The 20,720-nt window shown below is 35.0% G+C and overlaps 1 protein-coding gene across 3 annotated transcripts in view; it reads left to right on the top strand.

The window, feature by feature from the left end:
* The window catches only part of KCNC2 (potassium voltage-gated channel subfamily C member 2), a 1,362,034-nt gene extending 1,341,698 nt beyond the window's left edge, over nucleotides 1-20,336 (top strand). For 2 of the 3 annotated variants that reach the window (XM_044088072.1, XM_044088071.1), the window contains one exon: nucleotides 17,953-20,336. In XM_044088072.1, the coding sequence (XP_043944007.1) occupies nucleotides 17,953-18,014 (62 nt within the window). In that variant the 3' untranslated portion in view covers nucleotides 18,015-20,336. Of the gene's footprint in view, nucleotides 1-17,154 lie in introns of all 3 variants that reach the window. The other variant, XM_044088070.1, reaches the window with a different exon arrangement.
* Nucleotides 20,337-20,720: the final 384 nt, after the last annotated feature.

The raw sequence follows: 20,720 nt of genomic DNA, 5'->3' as shown, positions 1-20,720 counted from the left end.
AGGAAAGTATTATGGTTTCAACTCCTGCAGGTAAATGCCTCTAACAGGTGATATTTCTTCTGTGTCACAAAGGCACATTTAAGTTCCAGGCAGCTCTTCCACTGTCTCTTGCAAGCAGTACTTTCTTTCGTTTATGAATATTCCTTCGATACTGAGATGCCAAATTCTCTTTATAAACAAAACTTTCCCTCTGCACTGAGGCCAACTTCTCTTTATACACAAAAATTTCTTTCTGCACTGTGAGGTTAACGTCTTTTACACACACAGTGTTTTTTTTTTCTGCACTAGAGTTGCAATGTCACAAATATTTCTCTCTGCTCTGAGAGGCTGGCATCTTTGATTAGATCGGGATAGAGCACTTACTTTAATTTCCTCCCAGTATGTTTCTAATGAATTAATGACTTGTCTGCATAATGTAAGGCATATTCTTCTTGCCTACAGTTTAAAGTAAAATTCACATTTTCATAACCAGTCCCCCTCAGGAAAAAAAATGTTATATAAAAAAATCACCCTTACTAAGCCACCATGTATTTTCATTATATTTTTAATGTTAGCCTTTTTTCTTTGATTATAGTAATCTTGCAGAAGGTGCAGTGGTGTAGTGGTTAGCACTGTTGCCTCATAGCAAGAGGTTCTATGGTTCTGTTCTTGGTTGGGCTGCCTTCTGTGTGGAGTCTGCATGTCCTCTCCGTGTTTGTGTGGGTTTTCTCCCACATTCCAAAGACATGCAGTAGATGGAGTGGGTACTGAATTGGTCTTACGTGTGAGTGTGTGCATGCGAGTGTGTGGTGCACCCTCTGAGGAGGGTTGGGCTTCGGGCTAGCAACCTGACACTGTAAAACCCATTACCTGCTACAGAAACAACAAGTGCTGAAGGGCACTTGTTCCCTGATGTGCTAAATGCACTGGAGCTGATCTAGTATAGCAATTGTGCATAGTATACAGCTGTAATTACTGCTGCACATACATATAGTGTGGTATGATCAGTATGTACTTGTTAGTTGCTGCTGTTCTCTTATCTGACGAAGGCTTGGACAATGGTGGCACTAATAGGTTTTATACTACCTAATTCAAATGCAGAACAACTGAAATAAGATAATTAATATAAAGATAATATATCCATTTTCCGCAGTTTGCCTTTCAGATACATTTGATTTTTGCAGCAATTACATTGTTACGTGGAACCGTGGAGTAAGACATTATGAAGTTCAGCTGTGTAATGTGAATCATAAAAGGGCAGTATAAAATCATGTACCCTTCATACTGGGTTCACTTTTTATACTGTTGTGCTATGCTTTCCTGGCCTAACTGCAATCAAGGTTGAGTGAATACTCTAACAAGGCATTTAAGTGCTGTAGTTTGTGACTTTTAATGCTGCCTTCATACAGCTGTACAAATAACAACATAACATTGTAATAGGCAATTGCTTTTTCCAGTACCCTTAATTCTGATAGTTCATGCAGGCTTTGCAGCATATCGTATTCAGTGTTGTACCATTATCTGATGCTTTACTTTGAGTGGTTTAGTGCTATACTCAGTTTGTCTAAGTGCAGCACTGTGACAGTAGGTGATCATTTGTTTTTTAACAACTTTACCCTGAAGAGAATAAAAAAATTAGCACTAATGCACTCTGCATTTGCCAACGATCAGAAAAAAGCATAAAGCTACCACCACTCTTGTTTACTTTACTCTCATATTTTGCTTCTGTGAAGTAATATTTTTTTAATTATAACTTCAAGTGCTACTTTCTGTAATTTTATTTTCTTATAGGTGCTTTTATTGCACCATACTTGTTAATATTGCATTTTAGTGTGCTCCTATAAAATATACTGTGTGAAAATTAAAGTATGCTGTACAGCTTGCATAGAATGAGATTCAGGAATTGTACTGCAGTTTGTTAAAAAACAATACAATATTTTCTAGCATGTTGATGGTCACTGCTAAATCTATCTTTTCCTGCCTGATACTTGTCCTGTGCTTTAGACCTTCTCTGTTAACCACAGCTTTGCCTTGCCTGCCTTACCATACTCACCCTACTTGATGTCTGTTTTCCTGTTTTGTCTGCTGACTTGCATATGTCACCCTCATCAAACAGCACCAGCTGTACTCTGTCTGAGAACTGCCACTATGTCTGTATTTACCTGATTACAAGTAAAGTTCCTGAGTAATTCCTGGAAAACTGTAACAAGTTTAATGCAAGCATGTTATTTCTGCTTCACTGTAAACCTGCCTCATTTCTTACACTCCTAAATTTGTAAACCTGCCTAATTTCTTACACGCCTAAATTATTAACTGGTTAGTATTATTATTATGGGAACCTCTGAAAATATGTCAGATCTGAAAATCATGTTACTTATTTATTTATTTTTTGTTAGACAGTATAAGTTGCTAATGCTAGAGGATGCATTTCAGATACTGCATGTTGCAATAGATCCTATTGCATAGGATGTAAGGCAAAAGCCACAGCTGCATCTGACTCTTCTTTAGCATTTTAGACCTTAGCAACCACATACATGTGCTCATCTTCAAAGCTACCAGAAACCTGCTTAATGTCTGGCAAACACTAAACTACACATTGTACCTGCAGGCATTATATGGAAAAGCGTTCACTATTCATTTAGTCCATTTAAACTAGTAGAAGTGTAAGGTATCAGATAAAATACCAGTACTTTTACTACTTGTCATGAAAATAAGAAATACTAGTAGTAAATGCTATGACTGAGATTTCTCCTCTTTTCAGTCCATTCCGAACACCCACCATTGAATGCTTTCATTTCTGACCCTATAGGTTTTCAATAAGAAGACTTGAAATGTATTTATTTTATTTATGTATGCATTTCAGCAAAGGACCTGGGAGAAAAGCTCCAAAGAAGAAACATAGAAACAAACAATTTGTAAAATGCAGTTGTCATATTTTTGTTAAAAATCTACAAAATATTACCAAATCCAGTCTGCCTGAAATTTCAGCAGGATACATTAGTTTTATGATAATACTAAACAACGTTCAGAGGAAAAAATATAATAATGGCTTGAGACTGTATAGCAAAAACAAAAATGGTAAAAGATCAACAGGTGTGAAGTTAAACTGGCCAAATCCTGAACATGAACAAAGCCAAGAGTTTACGGGGTGGTATTTGAGTTGTAACCTAAAGGTTTTGGATGTGGGTATTTGCTTTAGAGGAAGAAGAAGGACATATTTCCACATATGACTGCATAGAATTGCAAGGGGTTGGCAGCAGAATTATTGGATTTAGTAATGGTTAGTAGCATGCCAGTAGATTGAGGTAACCTGGATGAAGAATACTTCTGGAGGATTCAGACTGGGGTATTGTTCAAGTTTGAAGATTGGGGGTGATGGTCAGATGTGAGGGGGAAAGAGTGAGGTAGCTCTAACCAGTTGGGCTGCTTAAGAGTGAGGCAGTGGTGGGATCTAGCTCATATTGGCTGCAAATTTTGCAACTTTGTTATAACATTACTGTAGCAGATTAGTCTGGGTGGCTTGCAGGTTGATTGGAATGGGATAAGAATAGAGAAGTGGAGTGAGAAGGAAAGCTGAGGCCATTTTTTCCCTGAAAGGTCAGTCAGGTAATGTTTTATCCTACAGAAGGTAACAAGATTTTGATGATGTTTTTACAATACTTCTTGTATATGATAATAAAATTTTAGCTGTTCTTCAATAGTGATTCCAAGGAGCTTGGTATGATATATTATCTCAATTTTTGTGTTTTCAGAAGAAGTTATGGAAATACTGATTTCTGGCTAGCTAGATTTTTGAAGGTGAATAGAATTAGTTTGGTCTAGTTTTGCTTAAGTATTAGCTGGTGGTTGCTGAGCCAGGTTTCAATAGGTGTGAATGATTCTTGGGTCTGCTGCTGTAATACGTCTTTTTTTTTACAGAACAGATTAGAGTTTAATTGATGGAATATTGCAAAATGATGGTGTTTGCTTGCTATATGTAGATCATTTATAAAAATGTTAAACAGTAGAGGACCAAGGACAGAGCCTTGGAGTGCACTTGCTGATACTGGAAGTTATTAGAAGTGTGACAATTTTTCACAAGTTAAAGTATTTTGTCCATTTTCTCTATATTACTGCATATGACACATAATAAATGGATCTTGCTCATTACGAGATATGTTGGCATTTTTGTCACTTATCACTTTGTTTTTATATTCCTACCCTCAATATGTGCTTCATAAACACACAGCTGCAGCATCCAGACAGATAAAACTTATACACAAAATCAAAATTCTCTCCAACTGATAAAACAGCCGCTGTACAAATTCAATATGTAGCAGACAAAAAGAAACACCAGCTGTACCACGCCAATGTAGTTTATTGAGGTAGTATTGAGATAGTAAGCGCTTTCAGGGATCCAACCCCTTCATCAGAAAACATGTGAGTAAACCTTACAGAATTTAATAGTGGAATCAATTAAAAACAATTAACTTTTAAAAGAACAGTAACACAGTTCACTTAGACTGAGATCTCTATAAAATCAACTATGAAAAATAAACACATAAATCATTACGATGTTGTATGTGTAAAAGAGATGCAAAATGCTGCATATAAGAAACAAATCAAACTATAAAAAGCTACCAACAATTAGAAATAATGTGGTCACAAAATCCTTGAGCCTTATATATCTACTGAAATCAGCCATAGTAAACACATTTAAAAATTTCATGTGTATGTGTACATACCATAAGAACATCCAAAAGCCTCTAATCTAAGTAAATTACCATATACTATACCCTGTTTAAAATATATACACTTTATAAGTAAACATAGCATCATGGCTAATAACCAATTTAGTGTTTCAATGGCTTAGCTTTTAAAAAAGGTTTCAAAGACACCTTGTTATTCAGACCAGGGGGTTTATCAGTACTGAATAACATAATCCATCTCTGTTCTGCAGCTTCAGTGTTATTCACCAAATCTCGCCCTTTCTGGGACAAGAAATTTAAATGTATGGTTAGGGCCTTCTTTCATATTATGTATAGCAAGGGCACTACTCCCTTTACAGTTTCTAATGTCTCGATAATGTTCCAATATTCTATCTTTAAATCGTTTATTGGTTTTGCCAACATAAAATGAAAAACATATTACACAATATGCAAAATAAACCACGTTAGATGTTTTACAGTCAGCATAATGGGCACCATTGAAACTAAAGCCCATCTGTGGATGTATGAAGCTCCTGCCTGTATGAATGTGTGTGCAAGCTGTGCAACTTCTACAGGCAGATGTACCAGTCCTATCGGACCTACACAAGGTACTAGGTACATCAAATCTAGAGCATAGATGACTTTTTAAAGATCTATTATTACGAAAAGTAAAGTTTGGTCTAGCATCAGTCACATCCTTAAGTTTATTTTCTAGATCCTTATATTTAATAAGGAAACCATCATACAGTTCGGATAAATGCACAAAATAAAAATTCTCTCCAACTGATAAAACAGCCGGTGTACAAATTCAATATGTAGCAGACAAAAAGAAACACCAGCTGTACCACAGCAACGTAGTTTATTGAGGTAGTATTGAGGTAGTAAGCGCTTTTAGGGATCCAACCCCTTCATCAGACAGGTAGTAAGATGAGTAGTGTTACTGTTCTTTTAAAAGTTAATTGCTTTTGATTCCACTATTAAATTCTGTAAGGTTTAATCACATGATATCTTTATTTTACCTCCAACTTTACATGGCTGATGGAAGTATGGAAATTTTTCAAGTGGAGTTGGCGTTAGCCCTAATAAGAAAGGCAGCAAAGATCTTAATAAATGTTCTTTTGAATGCTTCAATGACTTATTGACTGTCACCAATAACCCACTGTTGAATGTGGGTTTGCAAACATCTGACACTGCTGTAAGTAATGACTCCGAACTGTATGATAGTTTCCTTATTAAATATAAGGATCTAGAAAATAAATTGTACAAGTTTAAGCACTTCCAATGGCAATGGTTTCATTTTGAGGCTTCACTTAAACATAACCTTTTACTGAGAGGTCTAAGAGTCTTAACGATGCCTACATATGTCAGCATTACCCAGACTTGCTTAGGCAATGGCAAATTATCAACTTAGAGTGCAGTACGAGATATTTACATCTCCTTATTGATTTTTCCAACCATATGAGGATGAACTGGCCAGAGATATTAACATTCTACAGAAGGAGATATACAATCATTATCCCCCAGAGTTGCTTGGTGTTAAGATGGAGACGCTACATGAAAACATACAAGGGTATGAGAAAAGATTGCTCAGCACTAAAACAATCAAACTGAATAGGGATTACAACAATTTTTGGACAGGGAATGTGTTTTCCTGGGCAAGAGAATGGCCAATTATGAATAATGGACAGTATACAGTTACAGATGAACCTATTACAGCCATCGGCTTAGAGAGACAAGAGCTAACAGATTCATTGAGTCAAGCGCCTTCTACTTCCGATTTTGTGAGTGCACAAACAAGTGTGTTACAACAATGGAACCAATAGCTGAGAATCAGGGCAGAAATAAAACAACTTTAGAGTATAATTCCATCAGTAAACCATCTGTGAAGTTGACTAATGCCTGGGAATACTTACTTGTTAAACCCAAAGAGCAAAAGAATCAGTGTTTGCTCGTAAGTAGCACAAGGTGTGCTGATAATGCTCAAACCTCAAATAATATGAACAGTTTTTTACTAGAGAATCCTCTCCCCATCAGAGGCTGTTCGAAGAACCAGAAACCACAGAGACCATTGAGTGCAGAAGGACATAGCTGCAATGGGAAGAGGTTCAAACAGGTTTGATTTTCAATATTTCCTCATACGTTCTGACAAAGGAACAGATGTCATTACTAACCAAGGGTTTGAACTTATACCAGTGAAGAAAGCTGTTCTTACTGATTTTTTACAGGATTTGAGACTTTCTGGCAGGAATCTGACTCTGCGTGCTATGTTCTCTTCATCTTTTCAGTCAGATAAATGTGTCTTTATAAAGCTCAGTGTATAAGTTCCCCCCAGTAATACTACCATTGATACTTTTATTGAAGTTTGTGATAGGCAGATAAGGGAAGCTTTGGTCTCTGACAATGGTTCTAAACATTTTTTCAATTTATCTAATGTTGAATATACTGCTTTAAATGATCTGAAAGCTTCAGCTTCGATGGAGATTCGACCTGCAGACAAGGGAGGGGGCATTGTAGTTCTTGATAAAGATTTATATCTCAAACAAATGCATGTTTTGTTGAATGATACTAGAACATATCAATGTGTAACACTGACAGTGGTCAAGGGTATCATAGATAAAATATCCTTTTTTGAGTTTTGATTTGTTGATTACTGGTATGATTAATGAGTCACTCTTTGAAGATTTTTTGGTTGAACATCCGGGTATTGCCATGGTCTATGGTTTACCCAAGATACACAAATGTCTTTGTACCCCCCCCCCAATGCACCCAGTAGTGTCTAGCAGAGGGTGGGCCATGGAACCTCTATCTATATATGTTGAAAATAATTTACATCCTGTACTTGATGGCTGTGATAGTGTCCTTGAAGATATTAAAATGATTTTACACACACTCAGTTTGAAATGAACCTCTATACATACTGATTTTTTTTTGTAACTTTAGATATAGAATCATTGTTTACAGTCATCCCAAATCAATGGGGCATAGACAATGTGAGAGAAGTGCTGAACTTAGCAGGAGTTGCATCTAATAAATGCGATTTTGATCTGCATTTTATTGGACATTATTTTCACCAATAATATTTTTATCTTTGGTAGTGATTACTATATTCAAAAGGTTGGTGTGGCTATGGGCACAGCCTGTGCCAGTAGCTATGCCAACCTTTTTTTTTGTACACTGGGAATGCTCTTTTGTTCTTTCAAATGAATTATATAGCAAGCAGATTGTTTGGTATACTAGGTTTGTGGATGACATTTTTTTGCTGTGGCAGGGCATGGAGATTGAGTTGAAAGAATTCATTTGTTATCTAAATGGGACTACTGACTTCCTTAGATTTACGTTTAATTATTCCACAGATGTAACTGATTTTTTTTTGCATGTGAGAGGGAGTAAAGACCACTTGAATAACATTAAGGCTAGTCTCTATAGGAAGCCGGTTAGGAAATATAATTTCCTGCAGAATACAAGTATGCACCCAAACTATACCAAACGCAATGGAATAAAAGGGCAAGTATTTAGAGTAATGAGGCTTTATAATGATGATGCAGAGCTACATGTAGCACTTTAGAAACTTAAATCTGACTTTTGTGATAGAGGTTATGACAGTCAGATGATAGATAGACATATAAATGAAGCTTGAAATACTAGAGGTGACCGCTGTAAATCGTATTTTAGTGATACAGTTGTTTTGGACCCTATCAATAGTGTAGAACCCAGTAGTGTAGGCTTACCCAGCAAAGTTGTTGACAACAAATTAAGGATGCCTTTGACCCTTGCTAGTAATATCAGCACTGTGTGTGAGGTTATGAATAGGAATTGGGGCATTCTTTCCACTGTAGATGGACTTAAGGATGTGATTGATGCTAGGCCAAACTTTACTTTTCGTAAACATAGAACTTTAAAAAGTCATCTATGCTCTAGATTTGATGTACCTAGTACCTTGTGTGGGTCTAATAGGACCAATATATCTGCCTGTAGAATTTGCACAGCTTGCACACACATTCATACAGGCAGGAGCTTCATACATCCACAGATGGGCTTTACCAAGACAATTTAAAGATAGAATATTGGAACATTATCGAGACATTAGAAACTGTAAAGAGAGTAGTGCCTTTGCTATACATAATATGAAAGAAGACCCTAACCACACATTTAAATTTCTTGTCCTACAAATTTTATCTGATAATAGAAGAGGGGGAGATTTGGTGAATAAAACTGAAGCTGTGGAACAGTGATGGATAATGTTATTCAGTGCTGATAAACCCCCTGGTCTGAATAACAAGGTGTCTTTGAAACCTTTTTTTAAAAGCTAAGCCATTGAAAAACTAAATGGGTTATTAGCCATGATTCTATGTTTACATATACAGTTTATATATATTAAATAGGATATAGTATATGGTAATTTACATAGATTAGAGGCTTTTGGATGTTCTTATGGTATGTACACATACACATGAAATTTTTAAATGTGTTTACTATGGTTAATTTCAGTAGATATGTAAGCCTCAAGGATTTTGAGACCACATTATTTCTAATTGTTGGTAGCTTTTTATATTTTGATTTGTTTCTTATATGCAGCATTTTGCATCTCTTTTATACATACAACATCGTAATGATTTATGTGTTTTTTTTCATTGTTGATTTTATAGAGATCTCAGTCTAAGTGAACTGTGTTACTGTTCTTTTAAAAGTTAATTGTTTTTAATTGATTCCACTATTAAATTCTGTAAGGTTTAATGATGTGTTGTCTGATGAAGGGGTTGGATCCTTGAAAGTGCTTACTACCTCAATACAAACTCAATAAACTACATTTCCGTAGTACAGCTGGTGTTTCTTTTTGTCTGCTAGATAAAACTTATACCTGCATCTCATAATTGTACTGTGTTTCAGACCTCTGGCTGTTAGTTGTCAGTAATTAATGCATATGTCTAGGGATTAGGCATGAAAGTAAATAATTCACAAAGTTATTCCTGTAAGCAATTACTTTTTCTCAGGTTGTTCCCAGAGGAAGGTGTCAGGGTTAAAGTCTCCTGTTTCCTTCCTCCTGGATTATGAGGGTGCCTCAGGGCCCTTCTCTAGCCCAGTTGAAATGCTGCTGCTGCTACAGGATTAAATTATGTAGAGAGGAAACTGCTGTCACTCACATGCTGATGACATGCAGCTTTACTTCCCCTTTCCTCTGGACCCTGCATGGTTTTGCTAACTTAGATGACTTCTTGGGTGGTAATTTGCAATGAGTGGTGCAAAACTGATTAAAATTCAATCCAGCAAAGACTGAGGTCATGTGAATTCATGCTGAGGTCCTTCTTTCACATCTTTCTCTTCTCACCGTCTCAATTATGTATGAGAGGAAACCAGTTCAAATTTGTATTGTATAAACAATATTTGAGTGCAACTTGTCATAACTGACTGACATTTATTTATTTATTTATTTATTTAACATTTGTTGACCGGGAAAGTTGAACTAGGACAGAGCCTATTTTCAGAGGAGGCCCAGGGAGAAATGCTCCAAATGCATGACTTTGGAAAGTGGGAGGAAACTGAAGTGAACACAGGGAGGACATGCAGACTCAGCTCAGAAGACACCCCACCTGAGAATCGAACTGGAGATCCTCTTGCTGTGAGGTGGCAATGTTAACCACTGCACCACTGCACCAGCTAGTATAAAGTATTCTATTTCCACATTAGTAATCTATCCCAGATTAAGGTCATTCCTTCAGACCTAGAAGTAGTAGGTCAGACTCTGGTTGTATCTTGAATGGAGTACTGGAATGCTGTTTACCTTGGCTTAACTGATGGTGACCTGACGCCTGTGCAGTGGATACAGAATTATGCTGCATGACAAATGGCCATCACATCTGGAACTAGTCATCTTACACAGATCTTGTGGAACCTCCACTAGCTGGCATCTGTAGCCACATTTGATTTTAATAGCCTGATACCCTCCTACTATGTTCTTTAGAATCTGGGTCCTGAAGGGGCTAGTGAGACTGTATGCCACAACTAATCAGCTCAGGTCCTCAGGTGAGAGTCTGCAGGTAGTTCCATTAATTTGTTTAGAGACTTTGAGTAAACTTATCTTTGCATACTTTTCCCTGGTCTTGTGGAATCTGTTACATTCCCTGATTAGAGTGAGCAAATCTGAGTACTCTTTCATAATATCACTGAAATGGTCTCTGTTTTTTTGGGTCTTTCTTAATCAGGTGAAGAAAGCTTCATTTGTTATTACATTCCTTCAATATTAATTATTTTGGTTATGCAATTTGTATCTTTTGTTTTAGATATACTCCAATAGTCTGGCTTTCGTAGACTTGCGGCTTTTTAATATTCTGATGGTATTGGCATTTGTATCTGTACAAATGCTTAGATCCTTAAGAATTTAAATAATAAGCAATAATGTGGCATATTTTATTTACTGTAGTTTGAAATAATTTAGTATTGTGTGAAAAGTCAACATTTTTTTCAGGAAAATATACTCAAGATTTGCAATTAGATTTATGCCTATGATATTCCTCATTTCAAAAGTTAGCAGGCTTCAGTTTTAGCTTCTCTTAAGCTGTCCAGGTATTTAATCAACATATGACTCAGTGTATCATTTAAAAGAAAAGGAAGAATCAAGCTAAATGTAGAAGTACTTCTGCTCTTCAACTTTGTAAATGTTCATATCAGTGTTTTTTTGATGGGGTCAGCATTTTTTGATTGATTCAAAATGTAATAGCGTTTTTTTTTCTTAAAATGATTAAACATTTTTTTCTTTCTTTTTACTAGTAATCACTTCACAACTAATTAAAACATTTTGAAGACCTTTATGTATAGTGTGAGAGTTTTTCCCTACCCTAAGAAGAAGGATGTCATCTCCATCTATGATGATTTGCAACTTAAGAAGGGTTTAGGTGAGACAGAAAATAAACAGAGGGAATAAAATGGGATCAAACACCAAGCCATGATGTACCTTTGTTTTGAAGATTTCTGTATCTAAAAAGTTATTATCAACCATAATTTGAATGGTGAGATTGTGAGACATCTCAATTTAGTAACGGTTTACCTACAAGTGATCTAATCATGCTAGATCAAACACTGTTTTTCTAAAAATGAATATCAAAACTGGTGATTTGAAAACAGTAAAAACACCCCAAAATCTTTTTTTTTTTTTTGCTAGGGGCAAGCCTCCTACTCCCTCCTAAATAATATATACCAAGTCCACAGTTACACCACAGTGGACTATAGTGGAAAAATGCCCAAAAGGCATGCCGTTGGCTCATGCAGTATAAAACATTGTAGTGACAGTAGCCTCAGTGTTAAATTTTTGATCTAAATCACTTACCCACCAATGGTTCAATGACCTCTAACTATGGCTTTAGTAACAATATTGCTGCAAATTTTTTCCAATGCTTTAGTAGCAGCTGGTGATCCACTAACCTTCTCTTTATCTACACATAGGGCTCTTGTCAGTAAACATTTCTCAATAATAGCATAACTGGAGTCAATCATGGTGTAGATTACAGCTTAGATACTGGATGCCTTTCTAAATTTATGTGAGAAATTAGAAAGAACTCCATGTTTTTCTAAACAATTAAAGATCTGAGTGTGGATTAATTTTTCCAAGAGTTGAGTTAGTGCACAGCAATTAGTTATTAAATTAGTTATTAGACATAAATGCTGAAGGGATAATAATGAAAAGTTTACAGGGAGATGAATAATAAAGATATGCCTGAAGCTTGAGGTTATGATGCCAAAGTTAAATGAAAAGTTAAAGGTATATTTAACAGGTTCAGCAACAAAAAGGATGACCATCTTATCAAATACTTGGCATGGAGTGTAGCTTTTATGGAAATTAAGTGTTTAGAGTTTAGCAAGCAAACTATGTACTCACTTGTGTGAAATAGTGTGAGATGATATAAGGAAAAAGACAGAGAAGCACTGAGTGAGATACTGGAGATGGATTGGTTTAAGTTAATGGTGATGTTTGATTTCCTTTTAAAGGCAGTTTTTCAAGATATTCTAAATTATATTAGTTGTAGTTTTGGTATTAGTAACAACTGTTTATCTTCAGCCATGTTTTCAGTAGTCTATTAACACAGACTGATGTTTATTAATTTACTTATAGGTTTTCAGGTTCTTACTAGGTAGGAGGTCTAGAAACCATATCGAACCTAGTTGTGCAAGTCAGAATATTTAGTGTGTGGATTTTGCACCTCATTCTTTGATAGGCATGCTTCTTAATCCAGGTATAATTTTTTGCATACTTATTCAATCACCAAGACAGAACATGAAGTAGGTCAATCTGTTACATTTTTTTCCATGCAAGCAGAGCTTGTCCCAAAGAAGGGGAGGACCGTATCTCTGCAAGAGATCTTGTTTATGTTGCAATGGAGATTAAGGTCTTTGAGTGAACATTTTTTTTTTGTATTACCAACACTTCTGAGATGGTGCAGATCTAATAGTGCACAATTTACAAGGCTCAGAAAGTGATGCAGAGATCATCACACAGGAGCAATTTCAAGATAGACAAAAGTGAGAGGTTTGTAGTCTGTCCTGATAAGGGAACTTAGTCTTTTATTAGTTTTTGTTCCACATTTTGCAGTCTTTAAAGTTGGGTAAGGTGTTTGTAAATGTATATTCCAAATGGTATACTGTATTTTATGGCTGCTCTGATAAGGGAATAATAGAAAAGGATTATGACAGCTTTGGTATATCACCTGTATGAATTAACTTGGTAAGTTGGAAGGATTTCCTATCACTGAGGCGAGATGATCAAAGTACAATTAATTATTAATGAAGGTAGCTACATCTCTAAAGAGTGTGTTGATCTTAAGCTGGGTTCCATTTATGCAAAAATGAGTAGAATAGATTGTTTCCTAAAGACAATTACACTATGATTTTCAGCTGCAAACTTAAGGCTATGGTTGATACACTAAGCGTAGTTCAGACAAACCCCTCATGGAATATAAGAGTGTCAATAAGAGAGCCAGTGATATCATTCAAATTTCATTCATTAACTAATTTGGTTAGTCATAGCCGTTTGACATCTGTTTTCATATCAAAGAAATAGGTGCCAAAGGTATGGTGACACAGAACAGATCATAAGGGATGTTACAAGTGATGTGCCTTTTAGATAAGAATGTACCACAAATTGTTGTTGTATACATTTGATTGGAGAGCCCATTTGCAATAGAACAGGTGATGTAGGAACTTATGTTTGGACTAATGAATTTGTCAATTATGCCAGCATGGGGACTCATACAGAAGGCCTTTATTATGGTCCTGTTAGACAATATGTGCAGACTGGCCTTTATCAGTGGCATCTGTTACATTTTAAAATAAATTGTTCAGGTTAAGGAGACATGATCTACCTTTCATGAAGCTGAATTGAATTGCATCAAAGCACTATAGATCAGCAAGTACATTGTTTATGAAAATAATAATTTTTAAGCTCCATAATTTTAAAGATGATGCTGGTGAGTCTAATGTGATGATAGTTGCAAGAGTCATGCTGGATCCACCCTTTGGTGTGGCACCATGATAGCTGTTCTTCTAAGATCAAATGCATATGTCATGAAGATTAAGGCTGAATGGTTTAAGAATGGTATAGTAATACTGTACTTTGTACTAACTAGAAGTCGGTCTTGTACATGGTCTGAGCCCTTGGAGCTATTGGTTTTGTATAGATCTTGAAGTATCTGAGCTATAATAAATTTGGGAAGGGAGTTTACTGATATAAAGGAGGGGGCTATAAAGTTGAGTTGGAGTATGAAACTGGGACTGAATTTGCCAACCAGACCATTAACAGAGTCTTCAAGATCAGAACAGGTAGTGCTCTTTGACTGAAGTTCAGTGCAGTGATATGCATCACTTGTAATACTGTTAATGTAATTTATAACATATCAATTTTACATATAATACATAATACATATAATTTTGCAAATACATTATTTACATTATTTTACATATAATTTTATTAACATATAATTTAAAAGGCCTTATGATTATCTTTGCAGTAAGTGACTACTTTCATTTCATATCCTGCCTTAGTCTTCAAATGGCATGCTTGAGTTTTTCTGGTTAACCTAAGTGCTTAAGTTGAATGTAGGTAGAGCTCTCTGTACATTGGTATACTTAGGCATACAGGTCAGAGGCATATGTATCAACTTTAATAAATGGATCATCGAGGATTGTTTTGAAACTAGTCAGGCCTTCAGACAAGGATATTACGTTGGTTTAGGAGTAATCTCTGAATATAGTAGAGTTATTGGGCAAGATTGTATTAGTTTTGAGTAAGAAGATGAAATCTTAGACATTAGTAGTGGTGTGTCAGATGACAGATTTTTAAGTCAAAGTCAGGTGTATTGTCACCTCTGATAGGAATTTGGACTATTTGATTTGGAGAGCTGGCATTGATAAAACTGAGGAAACATTGGGCATATTTATTATTTGCTGTAAAAGATTTTCGGTTAAAGAGTGTCCACTGAAAAATAGATTGTTGTGGTTCTTCTTTGTACTTTGTTGAGCAGTAGTGTTTTGACTGATTCTTTTTTTCAAGTGTTATAAAATAAAACAAACTGAAGAATGTGTCCAGAATATGTGCAAATTCGAATTCATGTGTTAGTAATACAGTAGGCGCAACTGACCGCTGCTCTTATAAGAAGGCCAGTTGTATGTATTGCACTCAGTAATATTAGGTAAATGACATTCTGATTGCTCACATGTATAACATACAGTGTGTTTCATCTAAAAGCTAATTCCTGGCTACATACAAAATCTAATATTAGCTTCAAGTTGTCCACTAGAATGGGCAAAAGTTAAATTCAAACAGACAGGCACAAAAGCAAAAATTCATTACAGAGGGGGTTGGGCAGATATGAGGGAATACCAAGTCTTAAATAGATGATAGCTGTGCAGTTCTGTTTAGCAGAAATAAATTACTGTTTTGTAGCTTACAAAAAACGTTTGTCACTGATATTAAGAAGAATTCACTGTATAGCTCAGATGATATGTAGTTTTCAGAAATTAATAATCTGATGAATTTTAGAAAGTGAGACTTGGTTTATGATGCTAGACAGCCTTTGCATAACAAGCATTGCAGTACCACTGAAACATGATTGCTGTTTGCATAACACATTATATTCTTCTCCAAAGTCAGTCTGCAATCAAATGAATCTGTGTACTCTCAGGACCATGTCACACAGTATCTGGACAGACACTATCTAATCAGATGTTTGTATTTAATCTAGTGCATTTTTATCAGTACATTTTTTTTCTGATCATAAACAAAACCAGTAAACAAAATTAAAATGTTCTGATATGACTATTTAATGAACCATATGGATGAATTTACATCTGTATATTCAGGAAAAATGTCATTTTAAAATTGCTACCATACAGTTGTTGTGAAGTAATAGTGTGCTGTTAGAAATCTGCATTATCAGTGAACATATATGATTTAATGTGATTTTAAACATAAATACAGTTTCTTAGCATAATGGTAAGAAAACAGCTGAATTATAAGAACATTCAGTAGCACAGACTTCATTAGACTTAAGTTTACAGGCAAACTAGTTTTTATTTTTGCTTAATGAAACACATACTGCCTTTTGGAATGTTTACTTATATAAGGTTTACTAAGTCTCTAAAATTTCTCTTTCGCTGTCTGTCGCATTCAGATCAGTTATTAGTACCGACCATTAAGACTTGAAAAACTAAAGCCAGAATGATTCTTTAAAGTGAAAATACAACTATTGCTTTGGATGCTTAATTTCTGTGCTTCTTTTATCTGTATAACGTCATACATTTACAGTATTTGTCTTGAGACTGCAGCTCTTGTTTTACTGTGATACTGTTAAATTTGAATAGTGCTTAGGCTTTATTTTTTGGTTGGGCAAAAACCTGCAAACATAACTCATTTTACAAATTTGGATCAAATTGCAAATTATTGAACTTCAGTACATTTTAAAATAAAAACTTAAATGTTTTGTGTTTGCATGAGAAAATATTCTACATATGATAGGAATTGATGTCTTGTAAGCAAGATGTCAGAGTAGATATGGGTAGGAAAAATCAAAATTCTGTACATATGAATGTTGCCACTTTATACAGCTTAATCAGTGAATTAAAATGCTATGTTAGCTCTTTTTTATTTTGAGACAGTAAGTGCAGATCCAGCAGTTTTATGCAGACCCAACATTTTTAAACTAGCTTATGACATATATCCATTGAAGCTGATAACCGCAGTCATTACAGCTCTCAAGATTTTTATTGCCCAATTAATGATTGCAAATAATGTATAAGTCGTTTTTTAGGAAAAAACATAGTTATTTCACTACTGAGTTTTAAAGTCTATATGTTATTTTTGCTCTGATGTTTTTTTGACTGACTTTTTTGTTTCCATAATGCATGTTTGGATTTGTCTTTCATTGTATGTCAATGTCTATGTCAACTTTATGGCTGACTCCAACTGATGTCTGTGCATTTTTTTTTTTTTTTTTTGCAAAAGGATATGAAAAATCAAGAAGCTTAAACAACATAGCTGGCTTGGCTGGCAATGCTCTAAGACTGTCTCCAGTAACTTCACCCTACAACTCACCTTGTCCACTGAGACGTTCACGATCTCCCATTCCATCTATCTTATAAATTTGACTGCATCAATGGGCCTAGTAGATGTATTTGTATGTTAAATAAAGCATTTCAGGAATTAAAAAAAATGTAGAATTTATGTACTCCTAACTATTAACAGAGCATGATATTAGTAATATTAGTATAATATAGTGCTAGATGACTACTAGAATAGTCCTATCTTGGCTTCTAATGTTAACTAAAGAAATACTTTGAATTAATGTCTACTAACTGCCCTTCTTTACTCTGGCAATAAAATGACATTTTGTGGGTCTTATTGGCCAGTAATTTCAACATTCAAATATTATTTCAGGGAAACTCAATATTTAACAATGTGCTTCCAATATCTAATCATTTTTTTATTTGACCACCTTTACTTTGAGACTGGTTTGACCAATTGTGAAGATGCATCACATCGTATCATGTTGGCAGTTGCACACAGTTTGACTTGGGGTCAGATCACTTGCATGGATCATCCTGTCTCGTCTCATCTTCTGAGAGCACTGTTGCAGTTTTCTGGGATGCAAATGTCTCTGGATATGTGTTCTTGCAATGCACCTTTTTTGCTGCACCAAGCATTAACCTTCTGTTCTGCATGTCAGTATTGTCTTTTAGTTATGCTCTCATTTTCAAGTATGTTGTATAAGATTTCTGAATATTTCCGGTTGTTTACATGCAGATAATTGCAAAGAGGTTGTCTTTACTGGTTACACGCAAGCAGAAGCCATCTCTCTTACTTAATGCTTGAGAAAGGCACAAAACCATGAAATGAAAGTTAAAGGATTTCATCCAGGCTTCTTACTGCTTTCAGCGAGCAAGAGCTGTGGTGTACAACATGGCTGTGTCTCCAAGGTTGTTCAGTCCTCCATCAGGCAGAGCTCTCAGAATTGCTTTCACACATTTTACAGAGGATGAAAGGATGATGACTCCTAGATTTACCAGCCTTTACAAGTTGTACAAGGTTGTCTAAAATTAATTTTATCATTTGGAATTGTTTTATTTTTCATTTTTATATCCATTCATTATTTTCCATTTATTTTTCTCTTATTGTCTTTCTACTTGTCTTAATAAATGTAGGAATATGCAAATTCATAGGCATTTGTTATTCAAAACAGATGTCTGCTATATATAGTGTCTGTATGTGATCTTGTATATAAACAACTGAACAAGAGATATATGCAAACATATTAAATGTATAGTACTGTCTGTCAAGAAAAATACAGATCGATCACTGTTTTTGATAAATTTTAGTTTATAGCTAGTGTATTTTTATTCGGTTTGAATAACAAATATTTATGTTATCAGTTTAATTTTTCTGCCTGTCATCTTAAGTAAAGCAAACATTTCATTAGTAGTCTTATCTCTTTGTGAAACCAAACTCGAAAACTAGCATTTTCATAGGGTAATAAGTACCAACACTAAGCCTGACTATATATTTCCATGATAGGTGGTTTGTGCAGCATTTCTGTAATACATGAAACCATGAAGACAAGCTGTAGCCTTATGAACATGTTACTCACATGTTAATGAGTTGCTTGAATGAATACATGGACTGTAATTTTAGTGTTCTAAAGAGAAAAAATATTTCCCTAATCTCAAGTCTCTGTTTACTACAGAGTAACTGACATGGTTATTTACATGTCTGAGCTGCATCTAACTTCATGATTTGATAAACCAGCATTCTCCATAAAGAATATTGTACGCAAGTCTCCATGGGGACATAGAAAGCCTTTTCTTGCTGAAACACGATGAAAGAAATTAACTACTCTCTAGACACTTTCAGCATGCATCCCATTCTAGATGCATTTATTCAAGCCAATTGGCTAACAGTGACAGAGGGAGAGAAAGCATATGTGAGAAAGAGAGAGAGAGAGAGAGTGTGCACACAACAGAGAGAGAGTAAGTGAGAGAGAGAGAGAGAGAGAGAGAGAGAGAGGGTTAGATATTCCAGAGAAGTGTAACATTTAAGAGTAAGAATATGTAAGTAGATATCTTAGAACATGCTGAAACTGTTAAATGACCTCCAGATTTTCATACAGAGTATACATATATTTTTCTTGTCAGAAATTATAAATTAAATTTTATGATACAATGTATATACCCTAGTCTTATAGCATGCGCTGCATGTCAAAGTTGTGTAAGATAATATAACATTCAAATATACATTTCTGATATTTAGAGATGTTCATGTTTGAATTTCATTACCATTGCCAACAGACTTATTTATTCAGAAAAAAAACTTTTAGTACCTAAATAAGTATAATACCGGTGCTGCTATTACTTAATGCACAGTTGGGTAGTATTTACAAAGGATTTGTTAGGGACTGAAAAAAAAGGACAACAGACTTTATCCAGAATATTCATAAAGAATACTTCAGTAAGCCTTTGTTAAGATAAGCCCTGTTGAGTGTATCATGCCTTGAAATGGTCAGTAGCTTAACTGAAAATATAATATCTAATGAGCACACAGTATGAAATCTGATGAACTTTTCAATAAGTGATTTGACTTTACTGTCTCTATGAATCAGCTGTAAATTGAATGTGTGCATGAGCTACAAACATGTGTCATCTGTACTAAAGCAAGCTGCATTCAAATTCATCAATGAAACTGTTGTGTAGAGGTCCAAATGTCTATATGTTAACCTCATAGTCCTGACAATAAATTTATATTGTATTGCTGTAGTATATATAAAGGCACACAGTTATATTATGGCATAAATAAACAATGTAACAGTTGGTCCTTTCTGTGTTTTCTTCTTCTCGTCTAATGGGTAACATTATTAATGCATTTTATTTTAGTTTAGATGTAGTTCCTGGTGTGTTTATACATTTGTATGTAGCATGTTTGTATGTTTATATGTATGTTTTGTGTGTATGTGCACTGTGTTATGGGTTGACAGTAGTCTGTTTTGTATTTTTGTAATTTATGTTTAAGTGTATACTTCAGTTTCACAATAGAATTGTATTTATGGGTTATAATCACAGGTATTTTCACAACACATTTTCCATTGATACCTCAGATTCCACATGTATTGTGAAAGTAAATAAAATTTATGAACTGAACAAAGAGTGTTGCTTTTTTATTCACCTGTTACTGTATAATATTATTTAACATAGATTTACATCATACTATAAGGGCTTTCACTTAAGCTGTATTAAAACTGAACATTAGATTAAATTAGTGGCTGGTCAGTTATTCTGCATTTCTTCTAATAGTTCATTACAGTTGTGACATCCCCTCTCTGGGCCAGTAATCAAGGAGACTGAATCCTCACTTCTGACACTGGACAGGGAAGTTCACTTGGAACAAAAATGATCACACCCAGTATTTCCAGATACAGCTCTCTGCATCAAGCACAATTTCCCTTAAGAGCGCACGGAAAACACACTCAATCCAGGATCTGGGTGTCTCCCTTTGCAATAAGACTCCCCACTGGCACAATTGAA

The sequence above is a fragment of the Protopterus annectens genome, chromosome 11.part0, assembly GCF_019279795.1.
Source record: "Protopterus annectens isolate FY-2018-M chromosome 11.part0, PAN1.0, whole genome shotgun sequence".
Lineage (NCBI taxonomy): Eukaryota > Metazoa > Chordata > Ceratodontiformes > Protopteridae > Protopterus > Protopterus annectens.
This window is presented reverse-complemented; position numbering and strand designations above follow the sequence as displayed.